The sequence below is a fragment of the Suillus plorans genome (genome assembly GCF_016647745.1).
Source record: "Suillus plorans strain S12 chromosome Unknown HD556scaffold_4, whole genome shotgun sequence".
NCBI lineage: Eukaryota > Fungi > Basidiomycota > Agaricomycetes > Boletales > Suillaceae > Suillus > Suillus plorans.
The window spans coordinates 982,246-1,004,976 of NW_024537388.1; the positions used below are offsets into that span (position 1 = coordinate 982,246).

Sequence of the window (22,731 nt, forward strand, 5' to 3'; positions counted from 1 at the left end):
ATGGCACTGTCACTGGCATGGAGAGCGTGCGCGTTATGTCAACTTATGAATACCAACTGGATTTTCTATTGGTATCCTTCAAGGACACCAAGGTATGATGGCATACATTCCGTGTCTCATAGTGGTTCTTGATCGTAATTACAGATAGCTCTTCTTCAGTGGTCGGACGCTGCACACAATCTCCTCACCCTTTCGATACATACGTATGAGCGAGCACCTCAGAATTAGGTTTGCCTCAAGTAAAAATCAAATCATGCAGTATTTGCGATCCCTTTGTAGTTATCCTTATCAGTCTGTTTATTGGTGAAATGGAGCGAGGTCTCATGCGCACGCCCCACTGGCGACGCATGACATCTGTCATCATCTCCGAGTCACTCACTCCATCTTCTCTTATTTATCTTCAAATCATCCTCGATTTCGACAATACCTGACAAAGATGCATGTTCCTCATCATTCTCCTCACTCACTCATCCATAATGTGAAAATCCCTCTCAGGTCTATGGCATTACGCGCCTTGACTCTGGGTAGAACTTCCGGACCACCTATGATAGTGCCCGAAAGCTGTGCAACGCTCAAGATGAGTTCTGCGCTAAAGTAGAGTCTAATTCCTGGACGACCTCGCAGGAAAGACATTTCCTGAAGAGCTGCTCGAGTTGTGTATGATAGATCTAAGAGACTGTCATCTTGTAGATCACGCATAAAAACGATCCGACGAACCGTTGAACCCATCTTAGTTTCTCCTTGTACACAGCAGCACTTTCATATCTGACCTTCTCAGCTTTCAGATCGTTGAGCGATCCAGAAAATTTAGTTCGTGTGCCCAGCACTTTTGAATACAGAGTACTACCAAATCCCTCACATTTTCCTATCTATGCAGCATCCACTTGTCTCCTCTACACCTCTATCTAGGACTCAACAGCCTTGGTTAGGGTATGTTGTAATTTTTGCAGTTCGTCATCTTCCAGAACGATTTGTGGTAGGCCGAGTTGAACATGGAATGTCGGTAGAAGTTGGGTTCTGGCATTGATGTGTGTGGATAATAGCGCGCTCAATGTTAGAGATGATGAGGGCATGTTTGATGCGATGAAAGATGTGGCAATGCAGCAGCATCCACCAAAAGTCGCGTTGGCAACCGTTTCGAACCAAACCGTGCCTGGGTCGCACGCCAATGACTTGGGACCTGGCAGGCGCTCAACAACTTGAACTGGATCTTGAGATATTAGCGCTTAGCATTCAGATCGCGGCCTTCTGGCCATACTAAAGGAGCTCCTGCTTTCGCCGATCTCATAGTATGCCCTGGATTTGCGTGGTATTTGACCTTCTGGTTGGCAACTGAGCCTAACTGAGCTGAACATCTCTTTGCTCCCGACGTCTACTATACATTAACTTTAACATTGAGATTGAGGCCTTCTGGCCGTACTACAGGAGCTTTTGCTTCTGCTGATCTCGCATGCCACGGAAATGTGCGGCTTCTGCTGAAGGTAGCGAACTTGAAGCTTGAATGCTCCTTATCACTTTGCCTTAGGGAACTGCACGGGTATACCCCCGGGTTTTGGCGGGTTTTGAGTATCTGGGATGGTAGCTCTTCATTCTGCGACAAAAACAAAAAAAAGTTTATGCAAAATGATCCAGGATTGGCTGAGATATTGCTAGTTCAACAATTAAGGCTAAATCTTCAAAGCTCATTCCTCCACATATCAATCTTTGCAGGGGGGTACTCAAAATGTCAAAAAACTCGCAAATTCATGACTTGCTTGCAAAGATTGATGTGTGGAGGGATGAGCTTTGAAGATTTAGCCTTAGTTGTTGGACTAGCAATATCTCAGCCAATCCTGGATCATTTTGCATAAACCTTTTTTTGTTTTTGTCGCAGAATGAAGAGCTACCATCCCAGATACTCAAAACCCGCCAAAACCCGGGGGTATACCCGTGCAGTTCCCTACTTTGCCTTGCTCGTGGCACGCAGGCACACAATCACGGATACACTGCTCCAACGTCTCCTGATCTATGCTGCAATCAGCCTGGGATGGTTAGTAATGTCAATTATTGATTGATCGTTATGTACGCCTACTCAGTAACCATTTGATTTGGCCATTTTACTCAGCATAACTGTATTGAGTTTGGAGTTGGCGCGGGGAATCTGTCAGGGTAGCGCGAATGTGTTTCAATGACGTCTACGTCAGCAAAAGCTTTGAAATAACTTTCACAGCCTTCGCATCAGGATCGACTTCAATATTATGTAATGGAGGGGGCTGATATCTAACATGGCGCGAACAACCTAAATCTTTGACACGCATTCTGCTCGCTTGGAACCTCCTCTCAGCACTTGGTGCGACATTCCAGCCCAAGCTTCGAATTCAATTGTCATTGGCGGTGGATCGGATATATATGTGGGCGCCATAAGATCAATCAGCACCAACAGAAGGCACTTCTACTGGAGAGGACGTGACTGGAACTAAGATAGAAGCCAGAATGCTGGAATTCACTTTTTGTCCGTAGCGATCGGACCGGGAGGCCTTACTCTCCTCCTTCCTTGTCATGCATGTCATGCCTAAAAGGGACAAAGCGCAAAGTTTGGATTTCTATTACATAGTGCCGCGCTAATTATTAGACATTGATGAAACTATCAAGAAAATCAGGCAGGAAGAAAGCATCTTCTTGGCTAGATCTATAACTACCCACCTTGAAAATCTCACCCTAGACATTATTATGGGTGAGCGCTAGCTCCGGGACGCGACTAGTACTGCACATGAACAGCCTAATCTGATCTCGCTTGAATCCATTGACCCATTTATGGGTTTCTAGCTGTTTTGCCCTACTAGGCGCTCTGGGTCGTACAGTTATCCACATGTGGTAAGCTTGTTCTGTATTATTTTCTGTGTGGAACCACATATACATGTTCAGGCTTTCCGCTTAAATATATGACAGTTGAATCACTTCAAATTCCCCCCTGTCCAATTTTTTATCCCCCATGGATCCCCAATCATGTTATGTTGGTAAACTTGCCGTGGAAACTCTTTCTCAAATATTTATGCTAGCTGCATATGGTGCACCCAGCGAATCCCTTCAAAGTGTCGCAATGCCACATGTACTTGCATCTGTGAATCTGCACTGGAGAGCAGTAGCGCTCTGCAATCACAGCTTGTGGTCAAGTCTTGTTATTGATCTTCAGAAGGTCATCCACAAGCAAACCAGTGGGGGCTTAACACCATTGACCACAATGATCGCAAGATCAGGATGGTCCTCCGTGGATATTATTATCAGAGCTCAACAAGGACCAATGTCAGGTACTGAGGAAATGATGTAAGACACATTGATTTAGCATAGTACGGCTGTCTAAATGTTTGCCTTCAGGAGAAGAAAAACTGACTTCACTAAAACAAGGTCCGAATATGCTGACTGTATGCCCGCTATTTTCAACCTTTTATTGCCTGAGATGTATCGATGGCGTTCACTGGAAATCATCAGTGACACTTGGATGCCAATTTATAGCGCCCTCCAACTTCTCAATGAACCCAGGACAGAGAGCTCAAGCGCTCTACGCCTTGAGTCCATAAAGCTCAAGAGAACCAACGACTACCTTTCTCGCTACTGGCTCTTCTGTCCAAGCATAATGAAGATGGTAGAAGGGACCATGTTCGCTGCATTGATTGGAGCTACAAATCAAGATGTCCCAGTGCAATCCCCCCCTCTTCCAAAACTGCGAAATATAACTCTATACGGTGTTCACTTGAACTGGACAAATTTCTTTTGCTATACTCTCAGCGCAACCCCTAATCGGTCACCTACTATCAGTAACTCTATCCAGGTGCTGGAGCTCTCCCATCATAGCGGAGAAGTCAGGCCAACGTCTGAAGAGTTTTCAGGGATCCTTGCAGCTTGTCCTCGCCTGAAAAAACTTGTGCTTAGGATCTCTGGCCCGCTAAATGGACTTTCAGGCCACGTATCACTTCCACAGCTTCAGGAGCTTCACTACGGATATTGTTGTATTGGAGATGACATTGGGCTATTTAGTGGGCTTCATGCCCCCAATCTTGTCAAACTCTCTTTAGAGGGTCGAAATCTATCTGGTACCACATATTCGCCCACCCAGGATGACGGTGAAGATGACAAAGCTGATGACATTCTGAAATACTGTACAACTCATGCCTTGTTTCCAAAACTGCAGGAATTGTCGCTCTACAACGTCAACGTACCAGTGAACACATTCGCTCTCCTCTTGGACACTATTCCCACACTCCTTCATCTGTTGCTGCATCGCACACCAAATGCACTCCTGGCTCTGTTACCCATCCAGAAGCCTTTGGCAGGTGCTGGTATACCCTGCCCGCCCTTGAATCCATCCACATCTTCCCAAATTCCCATAAGGACAGCCTTATTGTTACACTGAAGGGGCATAGAAGTGCCCCCGGATTGGCTGACTCGCAGTGGCTATGGGAAGAGATGTTGGAGGGTGGAATAATCGTGTTTTCCCCTTGTTCAAAAGTTGCCTAGTCAATGCTGTAGTGTCAGGACGTGCTTTGATCATAAATAATACCTCCTGAGCATGGTGGAAGTGACGATTTTTAGGGGAGGCTTACATGTCAAGTTTTATACATACATTTATAGGGGTTCTGTATAGCTAGTCCGCTATGTATGTCATTACCTTAAGCTTGCGAAACATGTCAATATTACATGAATGATTTTCTGTGAAATAGTAAATTTTGTGACGCAACAACACGTGATGAGATACAGATGACAACATATTTGTGACCTTCAAAATCATAACTGTGACCCTCAGACCACTAAGAACTGGAGGAAGACTCATGCCAAGATTTTTTCGCATCAGGTTCTGGAAGTTCATCGCTATTGTATGGACATTTATAGTTGGTTGTATGATGCCCACAGCCAGGCTTCAAGATGACCGACGCTTTGTCGACATCAACCTGAAATGAGTCGAAGTCATGAATTCGCCAACATTGTGGCACCATTGAATGAAACTTTGGAAAGAAGATGCGGAACACTGAAAGAACTGGATGTGCAGTCGACGATAGTCGGGCATGCAACGTCCGAGTCAAGTTCATTCAATGATATGATCATAATACATGTGCAGTCGACAATAGTCGGGCATGCAACATCCGAGTCAAGTTCATTCAATGATATGATCATGATACACGTGCAGTCGACGATAGTCGACATGCAAACATCAACTTCATGTTCGACGGTCTCGACGTCAAACACTAAGTGTTCGACGACAGTGAAAAGATCCATTCAGTTAAAAACGCTAGGTGTTCAACTGCTTGCCGGAGGCGAATCTCAAACACTAAGTGTTTGTTGGTGATGTTGACGCCGAACACTAAGCGTTCGACGACAATGGAAGTTGAGAAGAAAAGACGAAGATTATGTAATCTGGATGTGGCGTTACAATTGCCGCATATAATTGCGGACTTTGAAAGTTGATTTGTCAGCGCAGACTAAACAATGTCGGCATCATGTTCCTCTTTCCCTGATCCGGCAGGTTCACTGACTCACTGAGGAGCTGTTCAGGAGGTTATCAATGTCCAGGCGTTCACAGAGTGTGGGTGCCGGTAAGCGCTGATCGGGATAGTAGATTTGCATTTTCACATCGAACTCGGTAGTGTCCCTGAGCTAAATGGTGTGTTGGCCCTTGGTGTTGAGTTAACATTGACGGACGAGCAGCAGGCACTACTCAGGCCGTTCTCTGCTGGTGCGTATCCCAGTTATCTAACCCAACTGTATCACAAACTTTTCTCTGTTGCAATCATCAAATTCCCCGATCTCGATCTGGCAGCCCGTACGCGTCACCGACGATGGCTACAACCTTTTGGTCAAGATGATCTGGTTGCAACGATCTCTAACAGCATGCATGCACCCATCCCTACCCTGAGGGACACAAAGACATGGACCTTCCTTCGGGAGATTGAGAAAATCTCTTGGTACGAACTCGATGTTAATCTCATGTCTGACACTGGATGTCTTGACGTGGCCGGCAAATCTGAGAATACTGTAATGAACTATGTGAGAGAACAGAAGGATATGCTCGTACACGCACTTGATGCGTCCCATAGAAGAAATTGGGTTCTGCATCGTGGCCATCGTGATCTTGGCCGGGTATCTCTGCCTGCATAATAGTCAGTATCGAAAGAGGTACATACACCAAGAATACAGTCATTGCGCGCAGCGAGCATGCTGCATTTCTTCTTGAACTCTGAGTGACATGCGGGTGACACGACGGAAGACTTGCCATTGGACCAATCGAGACAGCTGGCCTTTGCAATGTCGTCGATGGCGTCCATCATGTATCTGTGTGCTTCGAGGGCTTCGTCGAGTTTACCTGCCAAAAGGGATGTCTGGCACCGTTTCTGGTGTGTAGTTAGCCACAATGACTCGAGATCCCAGCTAAAGAGCTGGACAAAGCACTAGGTTATAAAAAGCATTATGTATGCATCGTCTTGACACACTATGGTCAAGTCTTAATATGCGAAATGAATGTATTTCGATGAGAAAGTGTCTGAGTTAACAGCGGGAGTGAAGTGATCAACAGCTTCGTCGTGATGCGCGCTATCGAAAGCTTTGATTCCGAATTGAACACGTATGTCTATTGTGTAAGTTGAGAATATCAGGATCGATGACCAAGTGTGGCCACATGACACTCACTTCCACGACATGATGTGCAAGAGGATCGACATAAGTGTCAGCCAGGTCTTTGATGAGCAGCATTGCTTCCTCGTGTTGATCTGTGTTGAAGAGTGCGATGGCCTGGAATACCGGATGAAGCGGATAGCATGGGAGGCGGATTAAATGTACCTTGATCAAAAGAAGAAATTGCTTGGTTTCAGAATTTTGGTTCGTGAACATCAACGCAACATCAGATACTACCCTTGCTTCTCAGACGTGACCTTTTCCGCAGAGGGTGATGCCTTTCGAGACAAAGCCAATCAATGATGGTTTAATGTTGAGACTATGTCATGGATGAATGTTAGCCTTCCATAAGATGACAATGACGGGTGGGTCCATCTCACCTTGATTGCATCCTCAATGGCGTTGTTCAAGTTGTGCTTCCGGGCCATATCGAACGAACGATTTGCATATGAAATAAAGTCATTGGCATTGGTGTGGATCTCTTGGGTGAGGAGCTCTTCAGCGATAGACAAATCCCCAGTTAGACATGCATCACGGGCTGTTGTGATGTCAAGGATCTGTGCGAAGGATGCTCGAATTGCGTAATGAAAGTCAGAAATAGAAACTCGCCTTTGCCCATTCTAAGATCTTGTCATCACCTCCGCTGAGGATATGCTTGCTTGCCGTCCACAGAGAATGTGACACACCTTGCGATGGATGAATGCCGGAAGATGGCGATGGTCCATCGATCTCCAGCGGGATGAATGGCAATGTTGTTGATGTCAGCGTGGCCATTCCAGGGATGAATTGATGACCGAGAGTCACTTGCTGCCAGGTTGATGTGTCCCACTCCAATCTGAAAAAGGCGTGACCTGTCAAAGATGTGACATAAGTACTTGCACTTGTTTTTGTGACATTGATAGTGCACAAAAAGTTTGGATTGAAAACAATGCTATATATATACAGCCTTTCGCGTTATACTATCAGAAATTGGCGAAAAATCGTGGACGACTGCTGAATAAGCAAATTCAAACTCAGCCATCTGAAAATCATACAAACAGCGTTGAAAACGACGCGCAAACACAACTTTGAACGTGCCTTTAGAAATACATCTTGGAGAGCTTTGCTGATGCCAAGAGTGAGGGCTATTTCAGCTGTTCGTCTTGTGTTTGTGTTTTTGTCCACCTTTTATACTCAAATTTAAACCTTGCAGGATAGAGTCACTATCAGTGGGATCCTTCGGCAAATACTCATAGACATAGCTCGCGATCAGCTGGCGGTCATATGCGGGTACAATGACTGGGATGAGTGGATGGAGCAGATGAGGCCAACAGCTCGAAGAAGTGATAAAAGTGATATGGTAGACGAAGCGAGGTTGAATCTTCAAAGGCAGGATTCTCATGGCATTTCGGAATCTTGGAAGATTGTTGGAAAGCAGCCATGGACTCTCCCGCATCTTATTCAACATCACAAATCCAGGACCTACACAGATATTGCGAAGCACAGTCCAACAAAAGATGCCATATTGCAGGCTATTGGAGATGAGCGAGGTATGACATATCATAAGCGCCACAACTATGCCATATTTCGTGCAGTTTACGATGAGGAACTGGAACTATGAAAAGTCTTTGCATAACAATTTATAGATACTGAAATTGTAGTTTGTGTGCAGCGTCGACTACACAAAGTCCTTCGTTCACATCGTACAAAGTACTGTATGCCTCTCCAACATCATATAAAGTCATCTAAGACAATGACTGTTCATACGTTCCAGAGATTCTTGTTAGATGGAGTGTCATGATTGATTGTGATAGAAGGAATCCGTAGTGCTCAAACTCCTGAACCTATGATTCACAAGGGCAAATTTTATATTTTCACCCAATAAAATTGTATATCTGCTGTACATTATCACGCTGCAGCAGTTTCAAAAGGTGTGACAGTAATAGCTGTCTTGTCCGGAAAAAAGAAGTAACAGGAGAATCATTGCGAGGGTCTTTCCGGAGCCTGTCGCAGCTCAGAGCACAATATTCCTTGCAGCAAGTAACGAGCTGAAATAATTTAGGATGTTGTGTTCCTTGTGAAATAAAATTGAGTTGCGCGAAAGCTTCGAGAGTTTGTTGGCTTTGCTTCGTTAAAAGAGTGCTCGTACTTAAAGTCCACTGGTAAATTGTTAAGAGATTCTAGAGCAGCGCATGACAAAGGTGGGACAGAATTGATCAACAAACTCATGGTAGGAGGTTAACATTGCATTCTTATCAGCGTGCCATACTGCCGTCGGGGATGAGGAGACACCCGACGAAGTGATTCACCTTGCAGCTGGTCTTCAATTTTCGGGGTTCAAGAATCAAGAGTGTCATTGGGACACTGTGGCAGGTCGACGACTCTGTCCCAAAACACGTCGTCAAAGCCTTCCATGAGAACATGTTCCAAGATTCGAAGGATGGAGGTATGATGGACTGTATAAAGGCGGCCTGGGCCCTCAACTGTGCCATGCATGCCGTCGAAATGAAAGTGCTGCTGGAGCAGAGGACGGTTTTCATTCATATTGGTGTGTAGCTCTACTACCTGGTATTGATGCTATCTGGTACATATTTACAAGTTGTTGATTTGCAATCCTCTTTCATGCTGTTATACAAATGACCAGGCCTAATATATTCTTGCGCTCCAGCTATCTCGTTTTCATATGCTCTGTCGTATGTTTGTCGACTGCAATTTTCACAAAAGTTCTTGTGTACTTAGATAGTACGTAGGAGCTGGGCCCATGAAGCCGACTCTCACCTTGCAGTCATGGTCATACCTCAAGCGGTCAAGGCCTTCTGCGATGGACACTTGACCAATCTTAATCAATGCCAAATCAGAAGCATGGCTCATCCAACTCAATATGCACACCCATCGAAGTCAGTAATTTCTTCAACCCGGATGGCTGCTTTCACTTATCGCCTATCTGTCACGGTGCACTGCTTACTATTGTTTGATGCACTACAAGGGAAGTGGAGTCTGCGAAAATGCGAATGAAACTGTTGGCGTGACGTGCGTCATCTTTCACTGACTCGACTAATGATCTAGACAAACACAGTATTGTCAATGATATATTCAGTGGAGACTAAATGCGAGTTGCATCAATACAAATTTTCGTCAGTTGGGGGTGGGGCTTTGGCTGTGGTCAATACAACGTTAGAGTATGTGCGAGATCGAGGAACGCTGTGGTACGGTAGACAACTGTCAAGTTGTACTTCTGGAGCCCATTCAAGGAGAGTCACTCGACCCTAAATTAAATCCATGAATGAGTGAGCGTCTTGACTTTTCAGTGTACCGCACACAAACCTCGTCGGCTATCATAGAGTAGTAAATGAACGCACCAAAATGTTTAGTTCGGCCATGCTACCAAGTTCGATGTGAAAATGCAAATCTACGATCCCAGTGGTCGACTGATCAGCAGTCAGTGGTCGCCCACGCTCCATGAACGCCTGAACATCGATAACCTCCTGAACAGCTGCTCAGTGAGTCAGTGAACCTGCCGGATCAGGGAAAGAGGAACATGATGTGCCGACATTGTTTAGTCTGCGCTGACAAATCAACTTTCAAAGTCCACAATTATATGCGGCAATTGTAACGCCACATCCAGATTACATAATCTTCGGCTCGTCGACCTGCGCGTGTGGCACCTCGTAAGTCATGCTTTGTGTAATACTGGAGTCTCGCTCTGATTTCCATTAAGCCTTCACCGAACGTTCTTCTTAGGAGTATCTCCTCGTTCATGCGCGCCGTAGAGGAACCACAAGGAGCTGTCGCTGTTGTTTCCTTTCACGGGTTGAAGCCGATTACCGTCAACGCTACTCACAATCGCCAGTCAACCAGGTCTCTTTTATCTGAAACCAAGGACACCCACCGACCAAGCCTGGTGGCGGATATGGCACTTTACAACACACTCCTATCACAAGTGACTTCCTTTACATCTCAGACGGCTCGTCTTCCGCGGTATGATGGTTCCACTCCATTGTGCACGAATTCCCACACTTGCGTGATTTGGCGGTTGTGCACTGCACCATTCCCTTCGTCCGCGCCCCTCCAGATATTGACCACACTTGCTTGAAAATCTAAACTATCGCCCTCCTTGACATTTGTGTTATTTCTCGATCTGATGATGAATCTTCCCTGTACCTGTTTACGTCTGCTTGCAAAGGCTTCAACCCTCTGCACTCTCACATATGATCATACCATCTGGGTACACCGCGCTTTTACATCTTACTCTCCATCTCCCCCACTTACTGCTCTCGGTTCCCCGTCCATAAAGACCGTCTCCCCAACAAATATGGCTGCTCCAGTCGTTCTGGATCCCAGTACCTTTCAAATTTACAAATATGTCTGGCAATTCAGACTCTGCACACTAGTACTGAAATGCAGACATAAATCACAGGATGCATCAAATTCAAATCCTAAGCTATTGAATCTATCCATCTGACATACTATTCCTGCACGTGCGCCAACTGCAGGATGTTCCAGAAAGCCTGAAGGCAGTGACAGTCTATCAGTGAATGCTACCATCGCCAAGAAAAATCACAACTTCATTATGATGTCATTGAGGATGAGTCGATTGAGGAGGTACTGACAGATCACTGAATCCTTCAACAAGTACGAGTAACTTCAATAATAAAATATGAGTGCTGACAATGGTAAACGGATATTGAATGTCTTCATATACAAAGTGCACACCTTGTTGGAAGATTCAACTGTCAAAGTGGATGTAGTAAGCGTGCCGTTTGAGTTCTACGTGAGCCTGCGAACGTCTTACTCTGTAACTCCTTACGACGCTGACGCATTCGAGCGTCTACTCCACAAGTTTGACCTGACTTCCTGTTAGACACGGTTTTCCCATCAGCAATATGCCCGTTTGACGCGCTCCTATACCCCTCCCAATCACAAGTCAGCTCTAGACAATCCCTCAGTAATCCGTGAATATCTTGCAGAAGAAGTCTCCATCATCGGTCGCATGTCAGGCCCTTTGACAGCATCTCAGGTGGAAGCAGAACTTGGCGGATTCTTCATCTTGGTCTTGTTGAGAAAGCCAGCTCTCCGGGAAATTCTCGTATTATCCGCGACCTATCCTACTGAAACAAAGACGATGGGTACTCGGTCAATGACCACCTCGACGCAGATGACTTCCCCACGAAATGGGGTGCCGCTTCACAAGTAGCAGAGATCGTAAGTCCATCTTCTGCCTTCATTGTAGACCCAGCGCATACATGCGGGACAGAACCAAAGTAGTGAAGAATGTAACACTGAAGAATGGTCAAAGTGAAAGACATGTACCGGATTGAATGAAAGTAGATAGGTTATAAAAGAACGGACCGAAAAGAGTGAAAGATGGTGCTGACAACACTAGCATTCGGAATGAAAGCATCGAACATTGGTTTTGCATGGCGGACGTGGCACAATGGCAATGGGGCGCACCCAGATCTCATGTAGACCTTGGTTGTTACGGACTAGGATAGTTCGAGCTCTCCCTAGGCGGATTGCCTAATCTGATAGCGGGCTCGCTATTGGAGAGACGGGGATCTTCTCTCGAATGAGAGGTTCGGGGGTTCCACTTAAGGTAGCGTCGGCTTTCCTTAAGGTGCGGCTTAGACTGAAGGACTGGGACTGTCTTTCAGAGGAAGTTCTGGATAAAACCTAGTAGAATCAAGTAGGGAATATACATGATTCTAGTCTGCTCTATATACTGTCGTCCGTGTGCACAGACCAATACTACGTTCGGTAGGTAGATGTAAGTGTGTCTATACAAGGGCATCTTATCTGATGCCATGCGGTCGATTATCTATACATGAGGCTTACCATGCCTCTCTTATCTGTCCTCAAGGCGTAGCATGCCTTTGAGTCTAACTGCGCATGCTAAGGCATGCGGCTTCTCTTCTGACCATGAGGCAGAGCTTCCTCATGATCCGGGTCGAGGACCATCTAGGTCCGATCAGATGTAGCCTAGGCTGGTCTAGGTCATCTAACGGCATCCAGGCCGTTCTAGGCGTCTCTACGAGTCTCCGTTGAGTCGGTAAGTCTTCCAAGACGGTGCATATGGTGGGATAGGGGCTAAGGTCATGATGACCTCCGTAGGAGGGGTTCTCGGTTACATGTTATTGTAACATTGGTACTACCTTGGCGGTGGTGAGTGCGCCTGGATCTCACGTAGACCCACCCGCAAAGGGCCACAAGCCAGGAGCCTCGTCAGCCGCATCAGTGCTTGCCACCACACTGCCAAGCAGACAGCGCCCAAAGGGACGGAGAACAAAAGGAACACAAAAAGAAATGAACGGCGCGAACAGACGACGACAAAGGCAGTGGCAGCGGCGCACACAAATGAGAGAGGGGCAAGATCGATCGGAGTTTGAAAAACAAATTGGCTGTGGCATGATCAACTTGGCGCCGGCGACAAGCCGTGTACACAGGTGACGGTGACTCCGCTTAGGTTTGACAGGGGTCACCACACCCAGGTGATATAGATACCCGGGGGTTATATACTCTATGTGCAAGTACGTTCTTTGATGTGCGACCTTACACTGATAAGAGTAACCAATCGGTTCGACATAATCAAAAGTGAGGACAACCCTCATGAAATGAAGTACAGTAACCCATTTTTCCAGCGCAGTGTATCATTTGAACAGCACGTGCTTGAGCTGATGGTTGCATCAATTAATGATTCAAGGGAAGTGAATTCGCGCAATTGAAGGCCTACCTTACTCATCCAACGATGGACACTTTCTGGCGTGAATGAGTGGTCTGGTACGAACTACGAGATCCGCATTTGGGCATGCGCAAAGGTGGGGATAGTTGTTCCTGCGGGGAAATAGACTGTCAGGCTCGTGCGAGGTTCTGTATTGCGAGGTCTGGTTCAAAATGCAGGAATCCATTTTACCTAGAATTGTGAGTAGTGTCCGAAGTCATACCATCGTGGACGCTCGTTAGTACAGTCGGGGATCATTGGTAGGGCATCACATTCCATAGTTCAAATTAAAGACTCATGGACGCCAGGAGTATGAGCACGAACATTTTAGATGAAGACATGGTATTGAATTTTGTGAGATGATGACCTAGCGGCGCATTTGTGAGTTTGGAGTTCTCGTTAGGAAATCAGTAATATGACCTTAAGGAGTGGTTGGGGTATTTGCGGTTAGTTTGTTGATAGCACAGCTTGATGAGATTCATTGTGCAGCCGCCGAAGATGTTGTGGGTAATGGGTAGACGGGAGTAGTTCCGGGTGAGTGACATAATCTCGGAGGGGAAGAGGAAACACACCAGCCTGAGTGTGGTAGCGTAGAATGTGAAGGGCGCAGTAAGTATTACTGTTGAGGAGTGTTGGAACATTAACTGGCCTATGTAGATGCCAATGCGAAGACCAACTTCTACCTCTTTCCCAGTCCAACTTCATCATCTGGATTCGACACGCTCACGTTGAAGGAAATTTTATTTTTGCATCTGAATCCTAAAACATACCATTGCACACCGGGGACTCATCGACACCCGCTGCTAATCGCGTCAGCGATAACCAACAAGGCAATGAGAACGAGAACCACGCGGGGCCTACCCAGACTGGCAACTTACTGAGAGTATCCACGAGGATTCGTCAACAATAGTGAGTGCAGATTAAATGCACCTGCCTCCATCCTTGACACAGCCAGAGTTTGCCTCGCTATTGGAGGAACGACATAAGATGAGCTGAACAAAGCCATGGAAGCGGAAGACGATAGGGAGTTTCACGAGTTGGGTGGACGTCTATCGAGGCGCTTACTAGGCTATAGTATACCTGGCGGCTGCGCAGCCATATTGATACTCACCATACTGGCATAATATGGATGGGCGAGGATATGGGGTTATTGCCACGTTCGATGCGTAGGCTACCTGTTGATTTTTCACTTATGTTTGTTTTTGCTTTGCTTGTCTAACTACTTGAGTAGAATTTTGCTTGACGCCGGCGCCGAGCCATCATGCATCAGTCTTGGGATCCATTAAAACAAACAACCAGTACTATATTCAGACGCTTGACCGCGTCTTTCAATCCTGAATTGACTTACGCTTACTGAAATGTGCCACTTGGTGTTCTAGTTGCCTGATCAAAACTTGATCAAATTGACTGTACGCCCAAAATGCTTGATGAAAACTCGCCTCTCATTGACTGCTTTGCACTTCCAAGGTGCTCGTATATTTCCTCATGTTTAATCCCTCTTCAAACTAAGTTTCGCATGTTCTTCCTCACCTCATGTCTCAATATCTTTGGATCCGTCATTCTTATCGTACTCTTCTTACGTACCATACACATATTGTACTGTACTCATGTAATATTCCAGTTCTTTCAACATTTAAACCAGCATATGCAACTGAATATAAATCAACGTGCAATATATAAACACTTCCCTGCCGCTGCCGCAATCTTCACTTTCTTCACTCCACTTTGGCAGGCGCCGTTAAACACACATCTAGTATCTGTTGGGTTCGCTCAAACTGCCATAAATTCGAACGCGATACTACCTATGCATACAAATAGACGATGAATTAACTGTGTGCTCCACATCGTGTTCGATAAAGTGTTTCAGATATTTCTACAAATCAATTCACCAGAACGTAATGAAGAGCTACAAGTATCGAATTGATTAACTGCAAGTTAACGAAAAGGCTAAAAACTCACTCGTAGCAGTGCTTCCAGTGCGTCCCATGCGCCATATGACTCAAATCAAGTTCAACACCACCTCTGGGCATTACTGATGCAATCCATAGATTATAAAATGGGTTTCGAGAAGCGGGTGGTACCCAGAATAAGAGCCGATGATTGGGTCCCATCATCCATCCATCATCTCCAAGAAGAGAAAACATCGATCTGCGGTCATCATGGGGGGTGCATGCGAGTAGCTCAGTAGTGTCGCGCAGTGCATGAGTTGAGTTGGATGAGAAGAAAATGAAGTCATTGTTCGCAGTGTTGGGTGTGGAAATGGCCGCTATCAGATGTAGGATGCAACTGCCGTGCGGGGAAGATGGTGAATGGTTTTCTTCGGCATGGTCCTGCAATGACTTCTCAATCGCTGCATACCAGACCCGGACGGTCCCATCCTGTGAACGAAAAATGATGTGATTCCCATCTGGTGAGAATGAGACCGATGTGATCCAACCGAACCAGTCGCAAAGCGGGTTCCATCCGGCGATAGCAAAACTGAGGTAATAAAATTAGTGTGGCTCCGTAAGGACAGACCAAGTGGCTGTCTGGTAGCTGCATCCCACAGTCGGATAGTGGTATCTGAAGAATCTGTCGCAATTCGAGTCCCATCCGGAGAGAATGAGACTGACATGACCAAAGAAGTGTGCCCCAGCAAGGGCTCACCAACTGGTTGCCCTGTTGCTGCATCCCACACCCGGACAGTCTGATCAGCCGAACCTGTCACGATGCGGCTTCCATCTGGCGAAAACGAAACTGAACGAATATCATCAGTGTGCACCTTTGAGGGCTCACAGACAGGCTTCCTCATTGCTACATCCCACAGCCGAACAGTCCTATCGTCCGAACCAGATATGATACGAGTCCCATCTGGAGAGAATGAGACTGACCTAACCCGATCAGTGTGCCCAAGCAAGGGCTCACCGGCTGGCTGTCCCGTCGCCGCTTCCCATAACTGGTCAGTCTTATCATGTGAACCAGAAATGATGCGAGTCCCATCCTGCGAGAATGACACTGAGTTGACGTCATCAATTGAGATCACGTCCAGATGCCAGACAAAGACAGTTAGGAAACCGTGCAGAAAATGTTTTGGATAGTGCACAGTTGACGGGCGAGAATGGCAATGCTGATACATAGAGATGGGGTGTGCTGTGCAAGATGATGCCGCCAAAGACTTGAATAAATCTCTGCACGTCCATTGCAGCGGACGAGGTTTCTTCGTATCTGGTCTGATCCTGTAATTGTGATTCTGTGTTAGCAAGAATGTTATCTGACACTGGATAACCATGTGCTCACCTTCAACCACTTGGCGATAAGCGGAGGGACGGGCACTGCACTCCTGAGCACATCGATAAGGCAGAGTGACTCGAGCCAGAAGAACAGTCGTTCATGCTCGAATAATGATTTGATTTCTTTGGCGAGGTCTGGATCGAAGTCAGTTGCTCATACGTGGACAGGCCAGAATCGGCAGGCATAGGATAGATGTGAGGGGATGCATTTTTCAACTCATTCTCGCAGACCAGGATCTTTGGAGTTGGGGAGATACTATGATTTTAGATCACAGATATTGAAGGACAGTTTATGTTCCATCACTCGAAGCAATGCGAAAGTAAGGTCTCATTGCACCTTCGGCATGTTGACGGAGAACTCTTTGCTACATTCACTATCTGTAAGGAAATCACGGAAGGATGCATGAAGGAGTCGGATAGGTGTGGATGAGTCGGTGATGTCGCTGAGGAGGGATCCCGTATGCTCGACAATAACTTGCACTTCACGTGCCCACTCGAAAAGCCCATCGGCTTTTTCAGCGAGAGTTTTGAATTGTCTGTTCTCCAAATGCCCTTTCAGCTCCTTCAATACATAAGTGCGAATGTTGCGCTCTGCGGTGGCTGATGAAATGTCATTCATGGACATCCATCGGATATGCTGAGCACCTGAGAGCTCAAGTTCAATGTTGCGAAGCGGGTTAGAGGTCACGATGATCCGGAAGTTGGTCGGGAGTTTGGTGATTCGAACGCCTAGTTTTCCCGCAAGAATCTGGAGAATGCGAGACCGCGTCTTGACTCCGCCACTCCCATCCAGTGTGTCTATCACGATGACGACAGGTCTTACGATTGGTTCTGAGGGCTTGTCAAGTGGTTTCATCAGAAACTTGTTCCACTGCTGAACTATGTCCAGTGACCCAGTCCATGATCTCAGATATGATTTCCATGCGCGTCGCTTCCCAGTATCTAGTCCTGCGCATTCTGCACATGCGATACCGATGAGGTCTAGTGTATTGCCTGAAGACGTATAAATAGATGTTAATTTAGAAGCACATGGAACCCTTACCTGCATGGTGGATGAATATCTCTACATCGCAGGCACTTGGTCCTGGAAGCTTTGCATGAGCACGTCCAGCACGTTGATGTAATTCTGAGTCGTCTGTCTGCTTCCGAGAAAACATTTTTCTTGAGTCTCTTCCCTACAACAATAGTAGAGAATAGATAATGAGCAAGTGAGCGAAGCTCAATAAATTCATGGATTCCTCACAGAAGTTTGTTGTCGCAGATTACTTTTGGATGAACTTGGAGCATTCGACGGTCTGCTCAACTATTCGTTTGACGATACCTTGCATCGATGGAATTCCGGCAAGAGTCTTGTCTTGCATAATAAATTTGTACACTTCACCTAACTTCTTGAGAAGCTGCAGTATCCCTTGGTCCCGATCCGTTTGAGCGAGAATTACTTGCATGGATGACGGCTGAGCATGAGATGAGATCCGGAGCAAAACAATGCGTACTATGAATGTAGAGGACAGTGGGACCAGTGTCATCTTTGCATAAGGGCGCAGCAGTTCGGTTCCGACCGAGAGGAATGGGCCCATACATCCGCAAGCTTCTCGATAATGTTGTTGAATATCCTGAAAGGCCAAATATATGTGTCCTCTAATTTAGATGCATCTTTTGCGGCAGAAAGTCCAGATGCTCACAGGTCCTGAAAATAGATGCATGCCTTTGGCAGCCTCTTGGGCGTCTCGAAGTGCCGATTGGGAATTGGCGCCTTGTTCCGCACCAGAGGGAGCATCCTGAACCTGCGTGACCAACAGAGTTTACGGAGAGTGCATGGAACGAAAGACGACCTACCATGATATTCGGACCCGATGAGACAACTTCACAATTGACAATCGGGAGAACAGGGTCGCGGCTGCGTGAATTCCTTGAGTTCGAGCACTTGTGTACAATATCAGCCTCATCACAGTACTAGTGCACTCAGTATTGATTTCGACTCACAGAAATCTGTTTTATTGCACCATTCATGACCTTCCCCAGAAACCGATGTATTTTGCCATGGGGTCGGCCCTAGACAAGGGATGCATTGACAAGAGTCAGTGTTTCGAGTGCAACTTGATGGACATCAGCTACGTACCAGGCGTTCCGCAGGGTTTATTTCATTAGGTGTCTCGATGTGTGGAGGAGGACCTGACCTTGAGTCTCCCAATTGATTCTGGTCGCTCATGGTGAATAGTTGAGTGCAATAATTGATCTGTGCAAAGTAGAGCCTGAGTGTGACAAGAAGTTGGAGAAAGGGTGGGCCTCGCGCCATTTAAATACTTGATGCAAGCCTCATGCTGTATTGTTTTCAGGCGCTAAGCATCGGATGGGCGCCAGGGAGCTCCAGGAAGTCGAAGGAACAACTTAAAGATTTGTAGCAGCAGTCGACTCATGGACCGTGCTTAAGGTCAAGCACTGAGTCAGTTCAACTGAGATGGGCTGTTGTGGACGCAAACGTGACTGAAAGATGACACGATCAACCCAAGATTATACTGCAGCTTGAAGAGTTGTTGTAGGACTGCAAAAGTTTGATGCCGCGTTGCAAATTGGTGCATTCCCCATGGAGTAGATGTTGCAACAACGATTTTCGCAACTCGAGCAAGGGATATGACCCCCTAGGGTCTAAACTGTGCAGAGCACATGCCCGCTCGAGCAACGCAACTTCAGCTGACAAAGGACCCAATCGGACCCCCGAATGACACGATGCAAAAAATATATCAACGGGGCCACTGACAGTGGATTCTGGAAAATGGCGTGCACTGCCACCAAATATACACGAAGTTGCTAGAAATGCTAAACATCAGTAAGATACCAGGAGATTAAGCGGTGAAGTGCTATCACCTTGAGATCCAGACGCGCCGCGAGAATACGAGCCAAGCAGATGACACTTTACAGATGGACGACGCAGAGGATGGCCATGCCAATGGTTTTACATTCAACGATACCTCTGAATTCGTTCAGGCTATCTCATACAACACGACTGTAGTCAAGTCAGAGCCTGCACAGAAATCAGTAGGGCCCACCCCTGCCAAACAAATATCACCCTCTGACCTTTCAGTGGCTGCAGGCGACGAGGCTCTTGATGAAATTGAAGCTGGTGATGTTGTTAAGGAAGGATTCAGGGACAACACCGTATCGCTGCAGATTGTTTTCAATAACATGAAAGGGGAGTGATGACAAATGACTCACATCTTCATCGCGGCAGGCAGCAGCACCAACGGGACGTCTAGAAGATCCTATGGGAAACAAGTTTGAGTTCCAGTGCCAGAGATTGCACAGTATTTGTTTGGACCCACTTGCAGGTTGAGTGCTGGAATGTAAGAAACCAGACTGGGGTCTTTCCCTCGAGGATGCAATAACCGTTTCCAGAGTGTTTGTCAATCTTCATTATTGAGGCGGGCGGTAGGATGCTGTGTTCCTTTACCCCTTGTAGTTGTCATATCCCGCATTCCGGACCAACATCCGACGACGTTCCCACGCCTCATCCGGACCTCTGGACCTCCTGTCCATGTCTCCAGACCCAATCCTCTATCCATCCGGATCCCTGTACTCCTGCATCTGATATCCGGACACCAGATCTAATATACACATCTCCGGATCTCCGGATCCGACCTATCTGTCATGTCCGAACCCAAACCTTAAATCAGCGCCCATCCCCTTATGGTAATCACCTGTCTCCGGACTTCCGAACATCAGGATCCGACCCACGTCTATCTTCCGGATCCGACTCGCGTCTATCTTCCGTGCCTTATCCCTTTGTATGTTCCTTCTTGAGTTAGACTTCCTCATTTTCCGTACCTTGTTTCATTTCCAGCTTTATTTTCCTATGTCTTCATCTCCATCTTCATTTACTATTTTCCGATAGACTAGTGTTTGACTTTTCTACATCCTTTGTCCACAGCCTCGCATAGCTTCGGACTGTGCTGACTGACTCTCCGTTAAGTCCTCTGTAGTATATAAACTCTGTAGAATCTTTGTACTTCCTCAGTCTGAATATCATACACATATTAGTCCTCGCACTAGCCTTCACCCTAAGTCCTCGTAACAGTTCTAGTCCTCAGACTTAGTAATTATCCATCTCAGGCCTAGGGAGGAATTCTCCATCGTAATTTCCGGAAGTTCCTCCGGAACTTTCCCGCACTCATCCGGAAGTTTCTCGCACTCGTCCGGAAAGTCCTTCCGAAGTTTCCCACGCTTCTCTGGAAGTTCTTCGGACTTCACTGGACTTTCTCCGGACTTCATTCTGAAGTTAAGGGCACATACTCGGGTAAGGGGCACAGCGCACGAGCTGAAGCCAAGCCCCTTGGAATCAGTCCTACCCTTTGTGCATGGTCTTAACAGTAGTGCGGAGCGAATCATTCACAGAAGCACGCTGACAGCCATCGTGTTGAAACGGCACTGCGCGAGAGTCGAAACAACACTTACATTATCAACTGTTTCACCTTGTTCGCCCTCACCTTTATCACTCCCTTCTTCCAAATTGGCTTCTGGCACTGGTTTGTCGGGTTTAATGGTTGTAAGCTCCACGGGCAAGTTTGAGCGAGCACGAAGACTGAAGAACCACGTTTGGAATGATCTTGTGAAACATATTCATCTGGTGGTGGAAGACGACATCCAACAAGCGGCGAGCCGAAAACAAAGAAGGGAGATGGAAGCCAGGAGATGGCAATTGCAATGCAAGAGATTGCTGCGACAACTACAAGTACTTGTTGTCAGTACCAGTACTCTTGCATAGAAACAAGAGTTTACCCGGAAGAAGTTGTTGTGTGGGTCGTCATACACCTCTCCGATGAAGCCACCACCTCCCATAGTATCAACCTGCAACAGCAATGTGAGAAAAGCAAGACAGGAAGTCAAACATGAAAGTACTGACATCAAGGCATGATAATGATGGGGAGCTAGGCCGAGTTTCCTGTTGTATGCTTCGTCTGTCGCTTTTCTGAAGTAGTGTGGCTGCTGGAAGCTGAGAAACTGAGAAGTTATATCTTTGAGCATCAATAGAGTGAGATTCTGGCAAGACTAACTATTCTCGCCGATGCTGCGAAAAGCAAAAATGTGAAATCGAGGCTTTACCAAAATAACAGTGGTCGTACATAGTATAGTGGCAATGCATCATGTGTCGACTCGTCATTTGCGCATAATTCAATGAACTGATTTGAAGGAGGGTACTATTTATAGAAAATAATCACACAGACTGACACATGTACAGTGCATAGGCAGGTTCCTAACCGAAATACTGCCGACATGTTTCCCACGAATGTAATACTTTATTACGATGTGGACAGGAAACTCAAGAGTCAAGTCAAGTTCACCTGGCACCGTCTAACACAATGGGTAGCTCACCGTTGGCGACCCGCACTCCCTTTCGGTGTTGGGCTTACCCAGTCTTGTTTACAATCACACTCGTCTGCATCGTTCTGAATCCTTTCCATTGCTCGACCTTTATCTCTTCGGCATTTCTTCAATCCAGTCCACAGGAGTTTGCCCGTCACTCCCAGATCCTCTTCAAATGTGCCTACTGTAATACGCTCCAAACCTGGGCCTCCACCCAATTTCCACGACCGCATCCAGAGTGACCGCTACGCAGATTCCGAGAACATGACTCCCGTTCTTGTGCGCAACGCGACTATCTGGACAGCTGCTAATGACAGACACGAGGTTCTCAATGGTGACCTCCTCATCCACCATGGTCTCATCAAAGCCATCGGGGATGTTCCTCTTTCCTTGATTCAGCAGGGGTTGAGTTAAAACACAGCAAATTGGAGGGTGTCAATGTTCAAGGAGTGTGGGTGACCCCTGGGATTGTGGATTTACATTCCCATATTGGTGTCGGTAGCGTGCCTGCGCTAAATGATGTGTTTATTTGCTACTCTACAATAGCAATGTACCATTCCCTGCAGTCGCACGCAACACAAACTCTCACAAGGCCCCCCATCTTGCCCTGGTTGCGCAGTATCGACGGGTTGAATACCCATGACGCATCGTATGAACTCGCCATAGCTGGAGGTGTCACAACCGCGCAAATTCTGCCTGGGAGTGCAAATGATATCGGTCAGAGTTGTCTCAATACAGACATTGTCTAATTGCTAATCATAAACCTTG

General features: G+C 46.6%; 6 protein-coding genes across 6 annotated transcripts; 4 read left to right on the forward strand and 2 right to left on the reverse strand.

Annotated features, from left to right (window-relative positions):
- Nucleotides 1-2,971: 2,971 nt before the first annotated feature.
- On the forward strand, nucleotides 2,972-4,390 carry HD556DRAFT_1437634 (uncharacterized protein; the record flags this gene model as incomplete). The annotated part of the gene is made up of 2 exons (XM_041305731.1): nucleotides 2,972-3,303; nucleotides 3,355-4,390. 2 exons carry the CDS (start codon nucleotides 2,972-2,974, stop codon nucleotides 4,388-4,390), a joined length of 1,368 nt encoding a protein of 455 aa, XP_041166245.1.
- Nucleotides 4,391-5,536: 1,146 nt separating this feature from the next.
- Nucleotides 5,537-6,129, forward strand: HD556DRAFT_1303885 (uncharacterized protein; the record flags this gene model as incomplete). The annotated part of the gene is made up of 2 exons (XM_041299630.1): nucleotides 5,537-5,567; nucleotides 5,591-6,129. The coding sequence occupies 2 exons, from the start codon at nucleotides 5,537-5,539 to the stop codon at nucleotides 6,127-6,129; spliced, it is 570 nt and encodes a 189-aa protein (XP_041166246.1).
- A 4,249-nt stretch (nucleotides 6,130-10,378) lies between these two features.
- Nucleotides 10,379-11,815, forward strand: HD556DRAFT_1437636 (uncharacterized protein; the record flags this gene model as incomplete). Its single annotated transcript, XM_041305732.1, has 2 exons — nucleotides 10,379-10,561; nucleotides 11,483-11,815. The coding sequence occupies 2 exons, from the start codon at nucleotides 10,379-10,381 to the stop codon at nucleotides 11,813-11,815; spliced, it is 516 nt and encodes a 171-aa protein (XP_041166247.1).
- Nucleotides 11,816-15,291: 3,476 nt separating this feature from the next.
- On the reverse strand, nucleotides 15,292-15,564 carry HD556DRAFT_1226942 (uncharacterized protein; the record flags this gene model as incomplete). Its single annotated transcript, XM_041297121.1, has 1 exon — nucleotides 15,292-15,564. A coding segment is annotated over one exon (273 nt), but the record flags the coding sequence as incomplete, so codon positions are not given.
- Nucleotides 15,565-19,487: 3,923 nt separating this feature from the next.
- Nucleotides 19,488-19,936, forward strand: HD556DRAFT_1484516 (uncharacterized protein; the record flags this gene model as incomplete). Its single annotated transcript, XM_041308680.1, has 2 exons — nucleotides 19,488-19,776; nucleotides 19,835-19,936. The coding sequence occupies exons 1-2, from the start codon at nucleotides 19,525-19,527 to the stop codon at nucleotides 19,934-19,936; spliced, it is 354 nt and encodes a 117-aa protein (XP_041166249.1). The 5' UTR covers nucleotides 19,488-19,524.
- Nucleotides 19,937-21,136: 1,200 nt separating this feature from the next.
- HD556DRAFT_1303887 (uncharacterized protein) lies at nucleotides 21,137-22,627 on the reverse strand (the record flags this gene model as incomplete). The annotated part of the gene is given in 9 exon segments (XM_041299631.1): nucleotides 21,137-21,325; nucleotides 21,379-21,447; nucleotides 21,499-21,592; nucleotides 21,654-21,667; nucleotides 21,723-21,797; nucleotides 22,011-22,208; nucleotides 22,228-22,345; nucleotides 22,444-22,470; nucleotides 22,518-22,627. The coding sequence occupies 9 exon segments, from the start codon at nucleotides 22,625-22,627 to the stop codon at nucleotides 21,137-21,139; spliced, it is 894 nt and encodes a 297-aa protein (XP_041166250.1).
- Between the last annotated feature and the right edge of the window lie 104 nt (nucleotides 22,628-22,731).